The sequence below is a fragment of the Monodelphis domestica genome, chromosome 3 (assembly GCF_027887165.1).
Source record: "Monodelphis domestica isolate mMonDom1 chromosome 3, mMonDom1.pri, whole genome shotgun sequence".
Lineage (NCBI taxonomy): Eukaryota > Metazoa > Chordata > Mammalia > Didelphimorphia > Didelphidae > Monodelphis > Monodelphis domestica.
The window spans coordinates 95,996,509-96,018,969 of NC_077229.1; the positions used below are offsets into that span (position 1 = coordinate 95,996,509).

Consider the following 22,461-nt stretch of genomic DNA (forward strand, 5'->3'; position numbering starts at 1 on the left):
TCAAAGGAGCACTGGATTTAAACTTGGAAGAGATCTTATTGATCCAGTAGTATCCCCTTCCTTCGCAAATAGGAAAACTAAGACCAAGAGACCTTATCCAAGGTCACATTACAAGTAAGTTTATCGGATTTAAAGTGGAATAGACCTCATCTGGCTCTCCCACCCACCCACCCATTTTATTCCGCAGATAGCTTGCAGACCCAGGGACACAGAGAAAGTGATTTGTCCAAGTGGTCATACATCTCAGCTAGTAAGTAGCAGATCCCAAAGCCCCAGGAATCCTGGCACTGAACTCCCGCTGCTCTTTCCATCAAACTAAACTGATATTCAAACTTGCATTATCAGCGATAATCTATGTGATGCCTAGGGTTGGATAACTTCATTTAATTCAATGTGCATTTATTAAGCACCTAAAATGCTCCAAGCTCTGCTCTGGGCATACAAAGACAAGAAAAAAAGGGCGCGCCTGCCCTGCAGAATTTGTATTCCCCTGGAATCACTCGCACAGACTTTGGGAACACATCCGGGAACGGAGTTTGCCAGTCGAGCATGGGGAACGAGAGCGATTTTTTCACCCGGAGTGACGGGAACAAACGGCGGATAACGGATCAACTACGGTGCCGACAGCCAATCAGCAATGGCTTGGCACACCCCGCCCCTCCAGGTTGCTCCAGCTCTGACGCAGGCAGCGCAGCAGACACCCCGGAAACACTCGGCCAGGACCCAGCCGGCAACCAAGATGGCGACGCCCGTATTGCGGGCATGCCGCGTGCCGGCTTTGCAGGCTCCCCCGGGAGTCCTGGCTTTTCGCGCCTATCGTGCCCGGCCACCCCCGCACCGCCCGCCAAGGCCCTTCACCCCGGACCCTGCGGACCCGCTGACCCCGCGCTGGCAGCTGCAGCCCCGCTTTGCCGCTAAGCAGTTCGGGCGGTTTGGGGCCGCCTCTGGGGTGGCCCCAGGCTCACTGTGGCCCACGGTCCCGCAGCTCCGGGAGCTGGAGGCCGAGGAACGCGAGTGGCAGCCGAGCCTGCAAGCCATGCAGGAGGCGCTGCGGGCCCGAGCAGAGGCCCAGGAACGAGAGCGCCGGGAGAGGTGGGCGCGCGCACCGTGGGGGCTTGGGAGGGAAGGCAGGCTCCCCAGGGGGGCAGGGTGGGCCCCTTCCTCCGCCAGCCTTAATCTTGTCTGTATAAAGAAGTTGCTCCAGTCGAGTATGGCTTGTATCGAGGCGTAACCCTGGGCAAGCCCTTACCGCTCTACAACTCACTATGCCTCGTTTAGAGTCGAAAGAGACCTCAGATTATCTAGAGAGGAATACAACCTCTACAGCCCCAGAAAGAGGAAAAGGTGACTTGACGCCGTGTGTCTAGCAAATGGCAAAGTGAGAGTTAGAACCCAAGACTTCTGCTTCTAAATCCAAAGCCCTTCCACTATGCGACACAGCTTTGGTATGCAAAATGATATATGTAAAACTGTTAGATTAGAATGTAATCTAATCCAATCCAGAGGTGGCAAACATGGGTTTGTGAAGTAGGAAGCAGATTAAAATGTAATGAGGAGACAGGGATAAGCATGGCAAATCTGGTCTCACTGGGCAAGTCACCTTCACCCTGGTCAAATCTCTTAGCTCTGTACTATTCTAAGACAGAAGGTAAGAATTTTTTTTTTTAAGGTGACTGGGAAATATTTAACAAAATAAGAAAAAATAGATAAAACATTGGTAATATTAATATGTGTTTTTTTCAAAATCAGTGTGGCCTGTGGAATACTTACCTATGGTTTAGTGGTCTGTTTATAATTTGTGTTTGACACTCCTGGATTAGATGATCTCCAGGCAGCTTCCATTTTGGGTGTGGATCTTAGTACCCTGTGTTATGGTACACAGGAAGAAACTGAGACCTACTCCAATGAAAGGAGCTGGGATGCCTGGGGACTAGTCACATGGAGGCCAACTGAAGTACAGAGCCATCATTTTAGAAAATTTAGAGGTTAAAGTCCCTTAGAGATACCTTTTATCTATCCACCTTATTTTTCATAGTTGAAGACTAAGACCCAGAGAAGAGAAAAGATTTCTCTCCCAAGATGATGTGGTTATCTAGGACAGCTAGGGGATGCATTGGTTAGAGTGTGGAGCCTGGAGTTGGGGAGATTTGAGTTCAAATCCAGCCTCAGACATTTGAGTTGTATAGCCTTGTTTGCTTCAGTTTCTTCACCTGCAAAACGGGGATTATTTTCAATAGCACTTCTCTCCCAGGAAGGTTGTGAAGATCTAATCAGATAATAATTATAATGCTCTTAGCTTTACCCAGGGCACCATATAAAAGCTGTTATTATCTAGTTCAATTCCCAGTTTCCTCAGTGAACTCTTACAAACTGAGACAGTTGGAACACCATGGATTTGAAGGTAGAAAACATGGGTTTGAATCACAAATTTATCACTTGCTAGCTTATGTGATTTTGAATCACTCCTTTCTAGGTATTTGAGGGGTTTTTGTTGTGTTTTTGTTTTAAAGAACAGATAGGAATGAAGCAGGCTAAGAGAGGAAGAGAGCATTCCAAGTTGAGGGAATCAAATGAGGAACAAAGACATAATTAGGAAGGTGTAGGGTATGCTCTGGAGGTAGAAACTGCCCTGGTTTAGCTTTAACACAGATGAGTAACATGAGAGAAGGCTTGAAAAAGAGAATTGTGCCAGAGAGTGGAAGGCCTTGGAATGCAAGGTTTTGGAACTGGAACTTTCCTTGGGAGGCATGGGGAAGAAGGATTCTGGCAGTGGAATGTTCCTTCAAGGCAGAAGTCAGGTGACTTCCTTGGACAGCCTTTTCTGATCCACTTTTTAGAATTTTCTCCCTCTTTATTACAATTTCCTTATTTTTACCATTTTCTATTTTCCTCCCTAGAATGTAAAGCTAAGTGATTTGGTTTTGTATCAGTACTCACCATAATGCTTTGCATACAGTTGACACTAGGTGGCATAGTGGATAGAGTGCCAGGCCTGGAGTCAAGAAGACCTGAGTTCAAAAGTAGCCTGTTACTAGCTGTGTGACCTTGGGCAAGGCATTTAAATGCTGTTTGCCTCAGTTTCCCAATTTGTAAAATGAGCTGGATAAGTAAATGGCAAAACCACTCCAATATCTTTTCCAAGAAAACCCCAAATAGGGTCACAGAAATTGGACACTTCTGAAACCTCTGAACAGATAATAAATGATCCTTGTTCTTGTTTCTTTATCTGTAAAATGGAAGATGAGATGATCGCTAATAAAATCTCTTCCAGTTCTGGCAAACTATTAACTCAAACTAAGAGCTGGGTGGATCTTGGAGGTCAGCATATAGTATATTGATGGAGCTGGGGTCTGGACCTCAAGTCTCCTCTCCCCTTATCAATCAGTCGGTAAACATTTTTATGTGCCTGCCATGTGCCAAGAATTGGGCTAAGAGCCTGAGATACAAAAAAAAGCAAAAGACAAATCCCTGACCTCAAGGAGTTCATGATCCAATGGAGGAGACAACAAGCAAACAAATATGTACAAACTATATGCAGAATAATGAATTGGAAATAATCAACAGAATTAAGAGGGATTAGGAAAGGAGCCCTTATAGAATATGGAATTTTAGTTGATATTTAGAAGAAGCCAAGGAAGCCAGCAGGAAGAGATGGAAAGGTATTCGAGGAAGACAGCCAGAGTAAATGCCCTGAGCTGAGAGGTGCAGGGTCTTGTTCATGGAACAGCCAGGTGGCCAGGGTGGAAGGATTGAAGTGTGTAAAGACTTGAGGTGGGGAACTATAGATAGCCAGGCCTAGAGTCAGTCAGCCTTAGATTCAAATCTGGCCCAGACAGTTCCTGAGACCCTAAGCACTTAACCCCCATTACCTAGTCCTTACTGCTCTTCTGTCTTAGAACCTATACTTGAATGGATTCTAAGAGTTGTTTTTTAAAAAAGACTGGAAAGGCAGGAGGGGGCTAAGTTAAGAGTTTTGAATGGCAAATGCAATGTTTTGTATTGAATCCTGGATGCAATAGGAAGTTTGAGTAGGGGCTTGACATGATCAGATCTGATCTTGAGGAAAATCACTATAGTGGTTGAATGGAGGATGTTTTGGAGTGGGGAAGAGACTTAAGGCCAACAGACTCACCAGCAGGTATTGCAATAATTGAGACATGAGGTGTTGAGGGCCTACACCTGGGTGGCAGCAGTGTCAGAGGAGAGACAGGGATGTACTTGAGATGTTGCAAAGATGAAAATGACAGTCCTTGGCAACAGGTTAGATATGGAGGAGGGGGTGAGCAAGAGTGAAGAGTTGAGAATGATGCATGCCTAGGTTAAGAGTCTGGGATACAAACAGACTAGCGGCACCTCTCTATGTTAGGAAGTAGGAGTTGGTTTAGGGGGAAAAGACAATGAGTTCCTTGTTTTGGACATGTAGAGTTTAAGATGTTTATTAGACATCCAGTTTGAAATGTCTGAAAGGTAGTTTGGAAATGTGAGCCTGGTTGTCAGCAGAGAGGTTGGGGCTAAATAGGTAGATTTGAGAATCATTATTATAAAGATGATAATTATATCCAAGAGAGCAGATGAGTTGACCAAGTGAAATAGTATAGAGGAAGAAAAGGGCACAGGATGGAGTTCTGAGGGATAACCATGGTTAGTAGACTTGACTTGGATGAGGATCCAGCAAAGGAAACACAGAAGGAAGAGTCAGGTAAGAGGAGAACCACAAGAGAGTGATGTCCTCAAAACCTAGAAGAAGGGTAATCCAGCAGTGTCAAAGGCAACAGAGGTCAAGATAAATGAGAATTAAGTAAAGGCCATTGGATTTGGCAACTAAGATCATTATAGATTTTGGTGAGAGCAATTTTGGTGGAATGATGGTGGAATGGAATGAGTTAAGAGAGTGAGAGAAAATAAATACATCTTAAGGAGGCCACAAAGGCAGAAGAGATATCAGACAGTAGTTACTGAGAATGGAAGGATCAAATGAGAGTTTTTTGAAGATGGAAGACATTTGTAGGCAGGAGAGAATGAGCAAGTAGACTGGAAATAAAACAGGAAGAAACCATGTCACTTGAACAAGTTAGGGCTTAATCTTGCTGAGGAATAGGGCTACTAGATAGTACAGTGGATAGACCACCAGGCCTGGAGTCAGGAGGACCTGGGTTCAAATGTGGCCTCAGACACCAGCTGTGTGACCTTGGGCAAGTCATAGTTGCCTAGCTCTTGCTGCTCTTCTTAGAACTGATACTAAGCCATATGGTAAGGGTTTAAAAAAAGTAGTAAGGGTACTTCACCATGTGAGACAGGAGTGAAAGAGAAGGTAGCAGAAGTCATATCTGAGAAAAGAGGTGAGGAAGAGGACAGGAAAGGGGTCATGATGAATGGCCCCCTTTTTTTTTTCTGACATCCTCTTGGCAGGATAGCCCCAAGGCAGCACCCACAGGAAACACTGAATAAAATGCCCATCTGTTATCTGTTTTAACAATCCTGAAGTGGGAAAATTCTGCTTCATGGGGGGAATGTATAGAGCAATAGATTTGAAGCCAGAGGATCTGAATTCAAATCCTACCCTGACCACTTCTTATAGGGAATTGGGCAAATCACTTTATTCCTTTGGGCCTATGTTCTGATTCTTGAAAATGAAAGGGTTATCTGTCTTATGAGCCTACAGTAGTCCTAAGCTGAACTCCTTTGTAGTGGAAATAGAACTGCATTTAGGTTCAGCAGATCTGGGTTGGAATCCCGGCTCACATTAGCTGTGGGCTCAGATATATCACGCCCCCATTTGTTTCCATATTTGCACTGCTACTCTCACAGAATTTGTGCAGGGAAAGTGATTTCTAAGTTATAAAAACAAAACAAAAGAAAAAACCTGAAAAGCAGAGATTTACCCAACAGGGCCAGTCCCCACTCACCCTGCCTCCCTGCCCTCCAGGGAGCAGCTTATTGAGGCCAAAATGGCCCAGATGCCACAAATGATTGCGGCCTGGCGACAACAACAACAAGAACGCTGGGAGAAGGCTCAGGCTGAGAAGGCCCGGCGGGCAAGGCTGCAAGCAGAAGCACAGGAAAAGCTCGGCTACGACGTGGACCCTCGAAGCTCCCGATTCCAGGAGCTGCTGCAAGAGCTGGAGAAGCAGGACCGGAAGCGTCTCAAGCAGCAGAAGAAGCAGCAGAAGGAGGCGGCAAGGATGGCAGCCCTGCAGGCCTCTGCCGAGGCCACCAAGAGCCCTTAAGGGGCAGGGGGCCCAGGCAGAAAACCTTTCCAATAAAGCTTAGTGCCCCGCAGATTTGTCTGTCCAGCTTCTCTTCCTCCTGTCCCGGAGCTGGAGATACCCCACCCAGTATGGAGCTGAAGGAACATTGTGTTTGGAGTCGCTTTGAATCTGTACATCCCCTTCCTCTCCCTGGGACTGTTTCTTCACCTGCAAAATGAGGGGGTTGAACTAAATGATCTCTCAAGTTCCTTCCAGCTTTGAATCTTACAACCTATGAAGGGAGGGTGGCTTAGGCTCTGCCAGTATCTGGGGTCACTGGCCGAAGGAAGGGGAATCCCCAGGTCCTACCCCCACTTTTTCAGCTGCTGGCTCCCTGCCCATACAGGGGGCTCTCAGCTTTGCCAACCACTGGGGGAAGGGGCAGGGGGAGCCGATGGGGAAATAATGGAAGAGCAGATGGTGGAGGGGGAGAAGGCTTCTGTTTACCAACATTAATCTCCGGTAATTAGCCAATTACCAAGGGGGAAAGTAGCCAAAACAGACAGCAGTATGTGTATCGGAGGGAGGGCTTCACCCATCCAGTATTTCTCCTAGCTTGGGGGGTGGGGGTGGGAGCTCCCTCCTGGGCCAGAGCATCACAGGGTTTGGCTCTGCAAAGCTCACCAAGCAGCTGACTCTTGAGGAGGGCCAAGCCTGAGCAGCTGGGGCAAGTGAAAGGCTGATTTACCCTGGTAAGGGCTAGCCATCCTTCCCAGACTTGATGAGATAGTGTCTATACTTCCCCATAGCTCAGGAGCCTATTTACCGATTAACTTATCCCACCTATGGCCACATTTTATTGGTGAACAGGGCCTGGTTACTTCATACCCTCACAGGACAGAAGACAGGAACTAAACCAGCTGCCCCTAGCTTGTTTCTAAAACTTTATTCACTTCAAAACCTTTATTGGAGACACTGGGGATGGGGCAGGTAAAGAAGGCAAGGGGGAAGGAGTCAGGACAATCTTGCCCTAGGTTTAGTTTCTGCCCAGACAGTTCTCTCTAGTGAACACCCTACCCTAAGCTCCAGCCTGTTGTAATTCAGTTCTTCCTAGAGCAAAGAAAGAAGGATTCACTCTCCCTTGCTCTTTACTAGGTAACAGGAAGGAGCAGAGGTGCTTTATCCCCTTTAGCTGTGTACTTAGAAGTTTTTTGCTTGAATTCCAACATCCCATCTTCTTCCCCCTAGCACTCAGGCTGGTGATAAACAATTAGCCCTAGCTATCCTTCATCTGACTTTCCTTGCAAAAAGCCAGATGGAAGAATTTGGACAGTTTCATTCCAAGGGAAGATCAGGTTCCCTCACTCCCCCACCCCTACCCCAAGTCAGAAAGGGGGCAGAAGGGGTGGAGCTGGGCCACCACAGACTCCCTCTAGGAGGGGGTGGGGACATCAGCAGTTTCAGGGGGAGGGAGGGAGGAGAGACCTGCTTGCTGGGAGCTGGGGCCAAGGCTCCATCTGTCTCAGCAGCAAGCTGGGCCACAGGCCAGGAGGGGCCCATCTGTCTCCAAATCCCCTGGCCAGGCCGCCAGCTCCAGCTCACACACACAAACACTCTTTCTCTCACACAGATGCACATGTGCACACTCAGAAATGGGGGGGAATGCCGGGGCAAGGACAGTTTTACAGCTATGTGTGGCCCCAACTTCTTTGGGGGAAAGGGAAGTTAAGAGGGCACTCGAGTATAGTCTTTTTTGTTGTTTTTTTTCCATTTAAATAAACATGAATATATATATATATATATACACACACACACATATATATATATATTTGTTTTCTTCTATAAAACTTTTTTGCCGGCAGTGGGGGTAAGGTGTGGGGGGGGGGTAAGCTCAATTTCCTTCCCTCTCTCCCTGTATCACTCGTCATCCAAGTTCTGACTCAGGAGAAAATTTGCTGCCAGGTTCTCATTCTTCTCACAAGCGAAGTAGGCCTGGATTACCAGGCTCTCAGGAAATCCCAGGGCCTTCAACTGCAGGAGATGGACCAAAAGATGAGGGTGAGGAGTAATAGTCACAGGGATCACACTATTTACAACTGGAAGGAAATGCCATCCATTTTGACCCCCTTGCTTTATAAACAAGGAAAGAGCCCCAGAAAGGGGATATGACTTGCCCACTGTCCATAAAGAGTAAGTAATGGAACAAGGATTCAAGTCCAGGCCTTCACTCCAAATCCACATAGATAAGGAGTAGGAAATACATTCCCTACTCTGAGAAGCCTGGAAGTCAGCTCTCCTTCCCCACCTCCCACCCTTGCTGGTCCCTTACCCTCTCTATGGCTTCTTTTTCCTGTGGAGTGACCTGGATGTAGTTCATCTGGGGGGACTCCTCACCAATGGCTCCAACCTCCCCTTCCACATCTGACATGTCTGCCAGCTCCCCTGTGGGCTCATTCAACATCTGGATGAACTGTTCCTGGTGCCTACTGATTTGCTGGGAGGGAAAAAATAGAACAAGCCAGGTCACAGATAGGGTCACTAATCTACTATCAATTGCAGTCACCAAGCCCAGCCCAAACCAAAGATTCCCTGCCTACCTGCAGTAATTGAGGGTTCTCCTGGCCCAGCTGCTGTAGCAGGGCTGGGAGCAAGGATGGGTTCTGCTGAATCACTTGTCGCATGTTCTGGAACTGAGGCTGGTCACGGAGGAATTCCAGGGGGTTCTCGCCTATCAAGGCAGATGGAGGAGGGAGCAACCTTTAGATCTGGGTAAAAAAGGTTCCTCCTTCCTGTCCTGTTGCCCATTACTTACCTCCCTCTGGGGCAGGCTGCTCAGGGGCTTGGCTCTCCTGTACAGGGCCACTCTCAGGCTCTGGACTTCCTGGGATCCCCTGTAGGGCCAAAGGGGGTAGAAGATACCCATTCAACCTTATTAGCATAAGCTGAGTCCTTTCTACCAGGTACCCAGCTCTATGCTACCTGGGGAGCAGAGGAAACAAGATTATGCACATAACAATGTCAAGGCACTGGCCCATGACACCAGAGCCTAAATATCAGAGATCAAAAGTGGATCCCAGAAAGATCCTTCATCCCGCCCTGCCCAAATTAGATCTGGAAAGAACCATTAAAAAATCTCTTCATGCTACAAATGGCAGAAAAGAGTGTCGAGGTCATATAGCTAAGTAAAGAATAGCAAAGTAGGATTCAAACTCGGTGCTCTTTCCAAAACACGGCTGCTTGTTTTTACTTGAAGTCATAGGTTCTCTAACTTGGATTAAATATCTCTCCTCAGGGAAAATCAGGGGAGGCCCAGGTGGGTGACTGTGAGCCAGCTCACCATTAGCAAGTACTCCACTGCTCGATGTGGGTTGTTGTAGCTGGCCCTCAGGGCAGCCACCACACGCTCACGCTCATAGCCCATGGACATGATTTCTGTCAGCATCGTCTCATATTCAGAGCCTGTCACTAAAGGGGGAGAGAAAGAAGGCTTTGGGACTACTGGGCTGGTTACACTCCCTTACCCTCAGCCAGAAGCCTTTCTTCCTTTTTCCCATTCCCTACCCCAGAGCCCTCATTCTGGTGCCCACCCAAAGATATGGTTTACCACCCAGCCACCCACCTAGTGTAGAGGCTGCATCATCCTCCTGCCCGCTGCTCCCTGAAGAGGGAAGAGAGCTGTGGAGTTGACAAAACATTTTCATCAATGACTTGGATGAAACCACCAAAGGGAAGCGTGTCAAATTTGTGGAAGATGTCAAGTTGGCTGGGACAGAGGAGGAACACTAAAATTCTGGATGATAAGAGTCAGAATCTAAAAAGAGCTTGGCTAGAAGGGTACACCAATTGAATAAAGTCAAGTTTAATAAAAGTTGATGTTAAATTGTATACTTCAGTTAAAAAACTTAACTGGTTATACAGCACAGTGCTGCTCATGGTGATAATCTAGGAGTTTTCACAGACTACAAACTCAACATAATTTTGCAGTGTCACAAAGCAGCCCAAAAAAAAAAGTTCAAAATACTCCAAGGCTGCAATGAGAGTAATTTTTAAAGCAAGGGAGGTGAAAGTTCCGCTCTATTCTGCCCTGACCAAACCATGGGTAACATGGAAGCTTCAGGTTGGGGCACTAGGGTTGGACAGCATGGTAAGAGGATGGGAGAACAAAAAGACTCCATGAGACTCAGTTGAAGGAATTGAGGAAGTTTAGGTTAGAAAAGAAAATATCTGAGGCAAAGGAGAACAGTTTAATTCTCTGGAGAACTATCATATGGAAGACAGAACACACTCCTACTTGGCCTAAATACAAGAAATAAGTGTAAGAAAAAAACAAGCAGAGCTGTCCCAAGGCAGCAGAGGGTGGGCAGGGTAGAGTGGGGGAGAGCTCCCTCTCACTAGGAGTCCTCAGTAGAAGTCAGTGACCATGTGTGGGTGGTTGCATCAGAAAGGAATCTTGATTAGGACCAGGCTGGACTCAGATTGAGCCTGAGATCCCTTTCCAAAACCCAGATTCTGTAGCTCTGATTCAGGCTCCACACAGTGCTCCCCTGGGCTGCCTCCATCATCCCAGGGACCCTGGGGTTTACCTGGGAAGGGGGATAAGGGTGAACAAACTCAGGGAGCCATGAAAGTAGTCTCATATAAGTGAGTTGGATTAAAATAGCTTTGATGAGCGTTAAATGGATAAAATTTGGGTCACAAAATCATTTAATTAGAGCTGGAAAGGGCTTTGGAAATCTCTCACTATAGATGAGGAAACAACACCTGGAAGTATAACATGTGCAAGTTCACATAATACAAAGTGAACTCAGATGGTCTGATGCCAGGGCCCTGGTGTACAAATGTACAATGTGGTGAGTAGAATGGGTTGGAGTTGAAGGCAGATTTTGATTCAATTTAGGAAAAAACCTTCTAAAAAATTAAGTATGTCCTAGAATTAATTGGACTGTCTTAGTAAACAGTTCTGTGTTATTGGAAGCTTTAAAGCAAAGGCTAGATGACAAGTGATCAGGAATGCCACGAAAAGAATAAGTCATTTAACCCCTTTAGGCCTTGGAATAGAAGCCCTCCAAGATCCCTTTATAGTATAGAGATTCTGGGAAAGAAGTACAGAGCTCAGAAGTCCCCCAACCTCACCCTAGGGAACCCTTACCCAGGCCTAGCCTCTGGAAGTGTCCCAGCAGCTGACTCCTCTGTGGCCTTCTTCTCCTCATTGGGGGCTGGTGGAGGCAGGGGCATGGCAACAATGGTAGGAGCTGGTGGGGTAGGTGTAGAGGGCTCCAGAGTATTGGCAGAAGCAGGGGCAGAGGGCTCTGGAGGCACCGAAGTGGCAGGCCCTGCTTTGGCCTGGGAGGGCCACCAAAGAGAAGATATGTCAGTCTTGTTTTTATCAGCCCCAACATAGCTGGGGATAAGACTCCACCCTGGCCAGACTTAATCTATTTTGGACACAGTTGGTGACACCCCACCTCCTCCTCACCAACCCCAGGATTCAGCCTGTCCTCACCTTAGTCACCATGACGACCACAAAGTTTTTCTCATCAATCTTATAGTCTCTGATGGGGACATCATCACTGAGAATCTTTCCTGCATAGATAAGCTTCTGTCCAGAAACAGGGAAGGCATCACGACCTTTCTCTGCCTCGATCTTCTCCTTGAGCACCTTCACCTGAGGGGGAAATAGAATTTGGGTCAGGAAAGAACCTTAGAAAAAGAATCCAACCCCCTCCTTTTACACACAGGGAAAGGATTTGCCCAAGAGCCACACAGTGATAGTCAGGAGACCAGGGAGTAAAGGGAAGGGTGATTGGTGGCCTTATAGATTGGGTCCTCATCACTTTGGGGACCAGAGGAAAGGGGAACGCATACCAACATGGAAAGTAGCCCAGACTGAAAGTCAGAAGCTTTGATTTCTCATCTCAGCTCTTACTCACTGTGTGAACCTAAGCAGGTCCCTTTCTTTTTTCTGGGCTTCGATTTCCTCATCTTTCATATAAGCAGAGGATTTAGAGATCAGGGGATTTAGAAGGGACCTTAGAGTCCATTTAGTCCAACAGGGTCTGTAAAAGGAGGGATAATCCCTTCCCTACCTCAGCACAGAGTCGTCACTAAAACTGAAGCAAGTGCACACAATACTTTATATGTAGAACTACTAATTATCCTTCGTCTACCTGTCACCCTCTGCTCCTCCCATTGGCCTCCTTTACTCAAGGAGACAATCCTCCCACTACCCACCTAGCAAGGTTGTAGAGCTGCGGTAGCTAAAGCTCGCCATCAAAATATAACCTACAAATGTCATCATCATCGCCCCAGGCTGGGGGGGAGGGGGGGAAGAGGGGCAGCTGTCAGGCCTACAGTTCTGCCAACAACCTCATCCTTCCCCAAAAAAGCAGCCCGGGGGGTGGTTCCCCACCCGCATAAGCCCAGAAAGACAGGGAGGTGGAGGAGCCGCTGGCCTTTTGAAGGAGGAAGGGAAGAGAGCGAGCTGAGTCTGGGGGTGAGGAAAGAGGGAATAAGGAGGAAAGAGGGAACAAGGAAGGGGGAGAATGAGTTTGAGGAGCCTGGGATGGGAGCAAGGGTGTGGGAAGGGGAGGAGGCTGCATCTGGCCCGCCCCACAGGGAGAAGGGCGAAGGCGAGTCGGACTTGTGCTGTCCCGTCCCGGCCTCCGTCCCTGTCCCCGGTCGCGGCCTCACCGTCTCCCCTGGCTCCATGCGGATCTTAAACGTTTGTTGCTGCAGCGTCTTCAAGGTGACGGTGACGGCCATGGCTGGGCCCAAGCGGGCGGCGGCGGCTTCCGTCCGTCTGGTCTGGTCCGTCCCCTCACTCCGTCAGACGCGGCGGCTCCGGGACAGTAGACACACTGGAACATGCAACTCACGCCGCCGCCATCTTAGCGCCCCGAGCCACGCCGGGAACTACTTCCGGGTCATGCGCTCCTCGAGTCCAGAGGAAGGAGAGAGACGCGCTCGCGCGGCGACCCTGATCACGTTATAGAGGTCGATGAAAAGATGGGCGGAGAGAAAGAACTTTCTCGCTCGGGCGTTTTGAGGAACCACCTTGTCGCTGTCGCAGGGGCTGCACACCTACCCCCTCCCCCTCGGAGCTTGCGCATTAGGGGCTTCTCACGTGGTGACGTCATTGTTTTGAGTGGTGTCGTGATGTCACAAAATGGCCCCAGGAGATAAGAGTGTGATAGATTTAGAACAGGAAGGGATATTACAAATCCAACCCTTTCATTTTACAGATGAAATTGGGTTCCAGAGATGTTTAGTGATTTACTCAAGGTAGCATAAATGGAAGAACAAACCTGGTGCTCTTTCCATTGCACCTTTTGGCCTCATTTGTAAGGGGATGAATAGAGGCTGTTTTTATCATATAGCTCTTCTCTTGTCCTGAATTTCTCTATTTCCCCATCACCTATACTAGCAAGCCCTTCCCCCCAGCGAAGCCCAAGCTCCATCCTTTCAAAAAATTCCACTTATTTCAGAAAATCACCTAATCTGGATCACCCCTCTACTTTGTTTCTTTAGATACTAAGGCTTTCTTTGCCCACACTTATCCTTAAATGAATGCAATATTCAGGTGCTTACTCTGCAAAGCACTGTTCTAAGCACCAGAAAATCAAGATTATTCCTGATCTCTAGGAATTTGCATTTTACCAAAGGCAACACATATAAGCAGGGATTCCCAAATTTTTTACACAGGGGGCCAGTTCACTGTCTCTCAGACTGTTGGAGAGCCGGACCTAACCCTAACCTTAATCTTAACCCAAACCCTAAATTCATGAAGTATACACAGTGTGGAATCCCCTCTACCAGATTGCTGCTCACCATGCTGACATCTTCCATTGTGCAGCCACATAATCCTTTGCATGGCACCTCATTCTCAGAACTAGGCACCATGCAAAGGATTATGTCACTGGAAGTACTACTGTATGTGGGCACATACAGTGCTCCTCTCATTGACCATTGAAAGAGGTGCCCCTTCCAGAAGTGCAGTGGGGGGGTGATACATGGCCCCAGGGGGCCTTGTGTAGCCCATGGATCATAGTTTGGGGACCCCTGGTATAGGTTTCTGCTGAAATCAAATGCAGCAAAGAATCTGGATATAGAGGATTTGTTGCCAGGGAGTGACACTTTGGCCTAAAAAGTACAAGAGTGATAGGTGAGGTCATAGTCACCACCACTCATTTTCTCCAACACACAAATGAAAGTTCCTGCTCTCAAAGAGGTTACAATTTAAGAATGGATATCCAACATGTCAACATGGAATCTAGAAACCCCCCCAAATTTTAGCCTAGTAAGATCTGATGAACCCCAAGTTTAGGGTTAACTCATAAACCGGAGAGAGTTTGCCCCTAGGGAAGTTTCAGATTCAGCTAGTCTCATATTGAACAATAGATCCTAAAGTAAATGATGATGTTAGGTGAGGCTAAGCAAATGCTAAATTTCCTTTTATCTTAGTTTCCCCTGTTGTATCAGACAGGTTCCTAAGAAGACCAAAACCTGGACAGGGGCCATCCTTTTAGTATCCATTGTAAGGTAGGCTCCCCTAGCCTCTGACTATGGTTTCTGTCCCTAGCCTGTCTGCTAATTTGAACACTCCCATTGCCTTGTGACCATGGTAATGTCAATTGATCATATTTTTCTATCCCTCGGTTTCCCAAAAGGTATAAAAGTTTCCCAAATTATTTTGTTCCTTGAAGTTGTCACCTAGCTCAGTGGCACTCCCAGGGATCAGTGACCAGAGCAAACCAGGGTCTTGGGACTCTGTGTGGAGGCTTTGAGGAAAGCACTGAACCCCTTTCCTTAAAGAGTGGTTTTTCTATTTAAGAGTTCTGTGGGGTTTTTTAAAGTTAATAAACATAATAAGCAGCTCGAAGTGGACAGAGCTGTCAGGCCTGCAGTTGGGAGGATCTGTTTTAAAAATCTGTCCTCAGATACTTCCTGGCTGTATGACCTTGGGCAAGTCACTTAACTCCAACTACCTATCCCTTATCACTCTTCTGGCTAGGAACTGATAATTGGTATCTATTCTAAACACAGAAAGTAAGGGTTAAAAAAATTGTATTGCAGCAAAAAAACAATGATTAGGTTTTGAAAAAGAATCTTCATTATGCCCTGACTGGGTGAATTTTATTGAAAATCTCAGAGATTTTCTTCTCTGGGTCAGTTTGTTCATCTTCCAGAGTTTGAGTAGGACTTGAGGGCCTTTAATTTCTCTTCTGCCTTCAGATGAAACTATTGAAACTACAACAATGGAAGGATCCTCTGAGACCATCTCATCTGTTCCTGGTCAGAGATCCAACAACATCTCTAAAAAATGACTCAAGGCTCTTAGTGAAGAGAAACTCATCACCTATTGTACAGCACCATTTGTTATCAAGTTTTTCATTATACAGAGCCCCTGTGACTTCCATGTCGAATTCCTGGGTCTGCCCCCAGGGACCAAGCTTAATAAGTCTTCTTCCAATCAGCTACTTCTGGAAGGCAACATATACTCCACCTTCTTACTCCAGCCAAAGATTCCTAGTTTCTTCCACTAATCTGTATGGTCTTGAGGCTCCTCAGAATGACCTCTTCTGGATACAATCCAGCTTGTCTACCTTTTCTAAAATTTGGCAGAAGCCTCTTCAGACAGTGTCAGGGGACTGCATGGACAAGACAGCTACTGGTAAAGTGAATGGAGCCAACCACAGAGTCAGAAACATCAGAGTTCAAATCCAGTCTCTGACTGTCCTGATGTGACCTCTCAGCAAGTCACTTAACCTGTTTGCACCAGTTACCCCATCTGTAAAATGAGGATAATAATAGTATCTATTTCCCAGGGTTGTTCATGAGGATAAAATGAGAAAGTTGTAAAATGGATAGCGCTCTATATGTTAATTCTTATTCTTTCCAGATTCCCCTTTGGAGACCCCATCTGCTAAATCAACTATCATGCCTGGATCTCTCTCTGGACTTTAGTCCCCAGTGCTCCTGCCTTTCTAGTATTTGCTAGCAAGGTACCTAGCTTGAGGCCCAACAGTCACTTCAGGTTCATGCCCAATACAATATTCTTTTTGACAATGGCCACACCCTCTTGAGGATCCTCCTTCTGGGGCTCAGAATTGTTGCACTTTCATTTCCTCCATTCAAGCAATTTGTTTGCCATGCACAAAACAGTCTACTAGGCCTTGATGATACAAACCTCTAGAATCAGCTCTCAAATTCACAATCTAACATTATAAAGGCCTCCATTTGTGTGTGAAAAAAATAGCCCTCATCCCATCATTTTGGCAAGAAATTGGGATTATTCCAAGTCACTGAATATTACATACCCTTTGATCCAGCAGTTCCACTGGAATGTTTTGGTCCATCCCACCTACTCTTCACCAAGTGATCAAGGAAAAGACCCATAAATGCAAAAATGATTCAAAGCAATTTGTATTGTGTCGAACTGGAGATAGTGGGTGCCGTATTATTTGGAGGATAACTCTGCACACTGCAGTATACCCCATTTAATGGAATATTTTTGTTAACGACTGAGAAAAAAATACATATAAATTGATGCAGAGTAGCAGAGCCAGAATGTATAACCTAACAAAAATAACTTTGAATGGCTTTCAAAGAACTCATCAATACAATAATAAGTGATGACTATAGAAAACTTGGGAGCAGGCCTCCCATCCCTTGACAGAATGGACTTTAGGGCAGAAATGAATGTACATTTTCAGACATTGCTATTTTGTGAATTTTTTTTGCTTGTGTTTGGTACCAGGGAAGGTTAAGAGTTGTGTCTTGGAAGTAGTGGCAATACTGATGAAAAAAATAATTCAAAAGAGAATATCAATTAAAAAATTAGAGGTATCCAGAAGAATAAAGGGATACATAGTACTGTTACTATCACATTAAAACTTACACTTACACAGAATAGTCCACTTTTACATGTTGTTTTATATATTACAAGTTATGTTTGCTAGGCAATAGTTGTTAAAATGGTCCTCCCAAAAAGCTATCCTTCATAATACAGCCTTCAGGCTCCTGGAGAAAGGCTTTGAACCCTATGACAAGGGTGGAAAAATGCAGACAAACCCAAGGCACAGAAGCCAGGAGAAGAATGATACTGTATATCTCTAGCCAAAGCTACCACTTAGATGAATGTAGGAAGCAGCCTAAGACCCTCAGCAAAGGTCTGGGCCATAGACCAGCTGATGTTGTCATGAACCTCACCCTGAGGCCTCTCCTCCCACCACGAACAAGATGTTCCCTACAAAATCATTGATGTATGCATTTCCCTGGGTCTCTAAGTATAGGCTGTTACACATTTGATTTATTATCCTATAGAATCTGTCTAAAGCTCAATGAGATATTGTAACCGTAAAGCCACTCTATTTAATCATTACCTTTTACTATGTATGTGGAAGCTTGTCCAAAATCCCCAGCTTGTTTTGCCCTCCCTATAAAGTAGCTAAACTCAATAAACCTTGCCTTGATAGCTACCAGCTATCTTGGTCCTCCTGATCCCATCATTTTTTCCTCATTTTCCTTACCACCCTTTGACCACTTTGTCAGGCTGGGCTTGACAGATGAACACTTCACAACCACCAGAACAACTAACTGTCCTACCCCACCAGCTCCCATTCCTTCCAAGTCCAGAGCTAGACAGCAAAAACCAGGAAGCTTTAAAAAAAAAAAGCCACCTCCCCCCCCAAAGAAATCCAACACATGAAGGAGACACAAAACTTAATTTAATAGAAATTTCTTTTGTTGTTCTTACATTCTCAATGTGACCAAGCAAGAACTGACATCCCCTCCCTACCCCCCCAACCAACAGGGGCTCTGCCCCAACCCCTGCCCTCAGCCCTGGCAGAGGGAAAAAAGGGAGCAAAGAGTTTGGCTTAGGCGCTACTGGCCAAACCCTAGCCCCACTCAGTGCTATGGGATGCCTAAGGGCAGAGCCAGGCTGGCAGACCCCTCTCACCTTCTTTCCTCTAACTGGGATACTCTGGCTCCTGAGGATGGGGGGGGGAAATAGGAGCCAGGACTTGGGGCCAATTGGGGAAAGGAGGCAGCTTAGGATCAGAAGTCTATATCCCTGTATAGTCATCAGGGAGGCTGAGCATCCATGCAGAGTGAAGTCCTGGATCCCCATGCCCCTGACCCCATGGCTAAAAGGTGCCCCACATGATCTGCCATCCCCAAGAGGCTGAAGGGGAGGGGGGGAAGGGAGGGGGCAGAGACCTGAGGGAGAGTGAATAAAGACAGACACCAGTTAAAAAAAAAAAATCCCAACCCCAAACAAACAACCCCACCCAATGGAAACAGTTCTCCAGTCTCATAGAGACATTAGTCGGCTCCCGGCCCAGCCCCCCGGGGTGCCCCCAGCCTCAGTCCTGGCCCTGGCCAGGCAGGCAACATCCCCTACAGCTCATCCTTGGGCTGGGCGCCATCTTCATCCTCCTCATCCTCTTTGTCATCCTCATCATCATCATCTTTGTCCTCCTCATCTCTGTCATCCTCATCCTTGTCATCTCCAGCCTCTTCTTCCTCCTTCAATTTTTTCTCCTCTTCTTCCTCTCGCTGCCGTTCTGCCTCATCCTGCTGTTCCTTCATCTTCTTTTCCCCATCCTGCCATAGGCACATACCCTCCACCTCAGAACTTCTCCTCACCCTCCCAGGGCCTCCTGCCCCCAAAACTGTATGGGATCGAAAAGTAATACTGAGCCTAGAGTAAAGGCCTGGAGTAGAAAACAAGCCAGCCTCTAAGATATGGGACTCCTGGATAAGGCCTAACCTTCCTCAAGCACAAAGGAAAGGACCCCACCCACAATCATTCCCCTTAAGGTTACTGTCAGGAATGAGCTACAGAAGTGTAAGGAGTTACCTTTGTGGCACCCCAGGTCTCTTCACCAAATTCTTCTGCATATGATTCATCATTGGTGACAAGAAAATTATCAAAAATGGTACCAGATTTCACCTACAAATAGAGAAAAGGGTCAGAGGTGGGACCAAACTCTCCCCTTCTGTCCTAGTAGATTGTAAGGCATTATTCCATACTTGATGACATTTTCCTCACCTGCCACAGGTCCAAGCCCAACACGCCAAAGCTATCATATGCATAAAGGTTGGGGTCAGGTGTATACTCGGGATTGTCAATCTCAGGATGCAACCACTTGCCCTTGTAGTCGGGGTTGTCAATCTGCCGAGGCTTCCATTCACCCTACAGAAGGGAGTAAGAAAAATGGGAAGAGACAGGCATGGGGTACCATTCCTCCCACTATCCCTTCTACTCCACAGGCCCCATCAGGCAACTTCCCAGCCTCACCTTGTACTCAGGGTTCTGGATTACTGGTGGCTCCCACTCCCCATCCATCTCTTCATCCCAATCCTCAGGTTTCTGAGCATCAGGGTCAGGAATGTGTTCAGGTTTCTCCCAGTCCTTGGGATTAATAAGTAGATGTCATCAGGCTTCTCAAAATGGGGGAGTAGAGAGGAGGGAATGGATGGTCAGTGAACTCAAGCAACCCACCTCTGGCTTTGTGTCAGTGGGATCATCAATCTTGGCTCGCTCATCCCAGTCCTCAGGCTTCTTGGCCTCAGGATCCTTGATTTTCTTGGGAGGTAGGAAGTCCCAATCATCTTCTAGTGAGCCTGATTCTACCTGAACGTTGTCTATCTTTACTTCATATGTGTTGTCTGGCCGAACAATCAGAGTGTATAGGTGGGTGAATTCATCATCCTAGGAGCAGTGAGGGGACAGTGGTTACAAAGGACCAAAGCCTAGGCTCCTTCCCTCTGCCTCTCCATGTTAGGCAACTTACCTTGCATCTAATGTCCTTATTAATCAGCATGTTCTTGCCCTTGTAGTTAAAGATAACATGAACCTTCTTGGTCCCTGGGCCACAAATGTCAGGGCCTGAAGGGGAAATGGGGGAACTGATCAGAGAAAGTAAGAGTTCCAGTGATTCCCAGAGGCGACATGAAGGGCAGGTGGGAGTAGCCTAGAGTGAAGTGCCTTTCCTTCATCAATCCTCAGTTTCACTGATGAGATGGCCAACCTCAGCCTGGCATCCTAGGGACTACCTAGAACCATAGGAAGAGGCGTGGACATTCCTAAGGACACTTACCAAACATGATATTGTATTCTGAGTCTCCATGCATGCTGGACTGGTCTAAGTTGGCAGGGAACAACTTCACATAGCCACCACCACAATCGATGTTCTGCTCATGTTTCACAGTGAACTGTACCACCAATGTCTGGCCCTTGTTGCTGAAGGACTCCATTCGCGAGGACAGAGCATAGAACCGGGCATCCTGACTTGTCTGTAGCCCTACAAGGATAGTGAAAAAGTTGTCCTCAGGTAAGGGGTTTCCTGCCCCAGTGCTCACTACTCTACTTCCAAACTCTGGCCAACAGCCAGTCATACCTTGGCCTTCTGTCCCAGGTCCAATCCTGACCCCACCCCCACACCCTTAAACAGGTACAGCCTCAAAGAATCAGAGAAACTTTCAGAGCAAATAGGTACTTTAAAAGCCCTAAACCTAGCCTCCCCATACTTTATAGATGAGGGAACCGAGTCCTAAAATTAAACAAAGGAAGGGACTTCTCCAATATTAAACTTCTAGCATGAGCAGAACTGGAATTTGTCTGCCAGAGACCTTACCTTTGTCCTTTTCTTCATCACTATAGAACTTGCCAGAGGATAGCCTAAACTTGCCATAGTCACTCTTGTGCTTGGATTCCACCCAACGGTCCTCCCAAGTATCTGAAGAGAGAAGGAGGTTAGTGTCTATGTGTTCCCCTGATGAATCTAAACAGTAGGTGGAGGGCTCCCCCGACCCCACACATATATAACATGCAAAAAGAGTGTGTGATCATCTTTCCATTCCAGTCCACCATGACCTAGACTTCCACAGGAAGCTTCAGAGAGCTAAGCAAGCATTCCCAAGGGCCTCTACTTTGCTCATTCTAGCCACCAGCTGGTAAGGAAAGGAACCTCCAACAATCATTTCCAGGTAGATGACATGCAGCTTCAAGACCCTAAGAATGTCAAAACTGGAATCTTTTACAGGTCATCTAATCTAAACTTCACTTTGTGAATGGGGAAATTGAGCCCTAAAAAAGGACTTCTACAAGGTCAACAAGGCTTAGGGCTGAAATGCTACCTTGAGACCTTCCAGTCCAGCTTCTTCTTTTTACACTGAATAAAAGCCAAAGCTCAGAGATGAAATTTGATGAGATTTGCCTGGCTCCTTGGTTTATGCACGTTCATTAAGGTATATTTTAACTCTCCAGGAACCTTCCCCCACTCGCCCCCCCATCCCTCCAGGTTTCCATGGGCACAGACAGGATCACAAGCAGAGGGGTCCCAATTCTCATATTCAGGCTTCTGACCGGAGTCTCGGATCTCTGCCCAGTGGATCCTCCCCGTCGCCCCACTCCCACTCCCCCCCCCCACTACCGCCCCCCCCAACAGCAGCAGGCTCAGCACAGACTGGGGAAGGTTTCGAGGGAGTAAGCCCGAGGCAGGTGGCAGGTGGCTGCAGGAGGGAGAAGGGACCTGGGCGAGATGGCTCAAGGGACCCGCTGTTGGCTACCCTCCGGGCTAATGGAGGGAAGATGGGGCCCCAGGGAAGGCCGTAGCCACTACACCGGGGAGGGGCGGGGATGCAGCGCCGTCCTAGGGGGAGAAGACTAAGGCCGCCTCCCACGCTCCAGAGATGACAAGAGCGGCCGGGGTGCGACCCCTACCCCGCCCTCCTCCGTGACAGCGGCGGACAGGGCGCGCGCGGACCCTCCAACGTCCCCCTCCACCCCGATACCTGACCGGCTGCTGGGGTGGTCAGGACCACGCAGCGCGGGTGAAGCACTCTGGAGGGCCCGGGGCTCCCCGGGCGGGGCGGGGCCGGGCCGCAGGCCCGGGTGCCTCTCATTTACCTCCGTCTAGGAATTGCTCCTTGAAATAGATCATGGGCCCAGCGGCCTCGGCTAGGCCTAGCAGGCCCAGCAGCAGGAGCGGCAGCATGACAGGAAGGGTCAGGTAGGGGCGCGGGGAATCGGGTCCTGACTCAGACTCCGCAACGGACAGCAACACTTAGGCTCTGCAGTAGGGACAGCCGCCGCCGACCACCTACCTCCTTTATACCCGGCCCCCCTCAAACCAACGCCGCCCGGCCTGTGGGCCCGCCCCCTAAGCCCGCCCATTGGCCCTGGGACCTGCAAGGCTCCTCCCGATTGGCCCCGAGCCGGCGCAGCACTTTAGGCTGCGCCTCGGAACGCTGGGTTCCCAGATGG

General features: G+C 47.7%; 3 protein-coding genes across 4 annotated transcripts; 1 reads left to right on the forward strand and 2 right to left on the reverse strand.

Moving 5' to 3' along the window:
- Positions 1-513: 513 nt before the first annotated feature.
- On the forward strand, positions 514-6,279 carry GADD45GIP1 (GADD45G interacting protein 1). The gene is made up of 2 exons (XM_001377659.4): positions 514-1,092; positions 5,927-6,279. The coding sequence occupies exons 1-2, from the start codon at positions 638-640 to the stop codon at positions 6,225-6,227; spliced, it is 756 nt and encodes a 251-aa protein (XP_001377696.1). The 5' UTR covers positions 514-637; the 3' UTR covers positions 6,228-6,279.
- Positions 5,860-13,321, reverse strand: RAD23A (RAD23 homolog A, nucleotide excision repair protein). Of its 2 annotated transcripts, none has more exons than XM_056822662.1 (9): positions 12,879-13,130; positions 11,692-11,853; positions 11,338-11,531; positions 9,808-9,863; positions 9,526-9,653; positions 9,001-9,079; positions 8,786-8,916; positions 8,518-8,682; positions 5,860-6,416 (listed from the first exon to the last, which is right to left on the reverse strand). In XM_056822662.1, the coding sequence occupies exons 1-9, from the start codon at positions 12,948-12,950 to the stop codon at positions 6,267-6,269; spliced, it is 1,137 nt and encodes a 378-aa protein (XP_056678640.1). In that variant the 5' UTR covers positions 12,951-13,130; the 3' UTR covers positions 5,860-6,266. The 2 variants fall into 2 exon arrangements, with proteins under 2 accessions (XP_056678640.1, XP_001366912.1); XM_001366875.5 differs by lacking the exon at positions 5,860-6,416 and adding an exon at positions 7,120-8,219 and having other exon boundaries at positions 12,879-13,321.
- Positions 13,322-17,897: 4,576 nt separating this feature from the next.
- CALR (calreticulin) lies at positions 17,898-22,372 on the reverse strand. Its single transcript, XM_007489128.3, has 9 exons — positions 22,105-22,372; positions 20,831-20,932; positions 20,294-20,497; positions 19,988-20,082; positions 19,696-19,905; positions 19,492-19,605; positions 19,243-19,386; positions 19,051-19,143; positions 17,898-18,794 (listed from the first exon to the last, which is right to left on the reverse strand). Exons 1-9 carry the CDS (start codon positions 22,190-22,192, stop codon positions 18,588-18,590), a joined length of 1,257 nt encoding a protein of 418 aa, XP_007489190.1. The 5' UTR covers positions 22,193-22,372; the 3' UTR covers positions 17,898-18,587.
- Between the last annotated feature and the right edge of the window lie 89 nt (positions 22,373-22,461).

Bases quoted from the DNA above. Each gene is read 5' to 3' on its own strand.
- RAD23A (XM_056822662.1), bottom strand. From the start codon at position 12,950: ATGGCCGTCACCGTCACCTTGAAGACGCTGCAGCAACAAACGTTTAAG. The intron at 9,864-11,337 runs GTAAGGGTTCCC...TCAACTCCACAG, and splicing joins CTTCCAGAGGCTAGGCCTGG to CTCTCTTCCCTCTTCAGGGA. The intron at 9,080-9,525 runs GTGAGCTGGCTC...TTGGCCCTACAG, and splicing joins CAGTGGAGTACTTGCTAATG to GGGATCCCAGGAAGTCCAGA.
- CALR (XM_007489128.3), bottom strand. From the start codon at position 22,192: ATGCTGCCGCTCCTGCTGCTGGGCCTGCTAGGCCTAGCCGAGGCCGCT. The intron at 20,083-20,293 runs GTAAGTGTCCTT...TTTCCCCTTCAG, and splicing joins AGAATACAATATCATGTTTG to GCCCTGACATTTGTGGCCCA. The intron at 19,906-19,987 runs GTAAGTTGCCTA...CACTGCTCCTAG, and splicing joins ATAAGGACATTAGATGCAAG to GATGATGAATTCACCCACCT.
- GADD45GIP1 (XM_001377659.4), top strand. From the start codon at position 638: ATGGCTTGGCACACCCCGCCCCTCCAGGTTGCTCCAGCTCTGACGCAG. The intron at 1,093-5,926 runs GTGGGCGCGCGC...CCTGCCCTCCAG, and splicing joins GAACGAGAGCGCCGGGAGAG to GGAGCAGCTTATTGAGGCCA.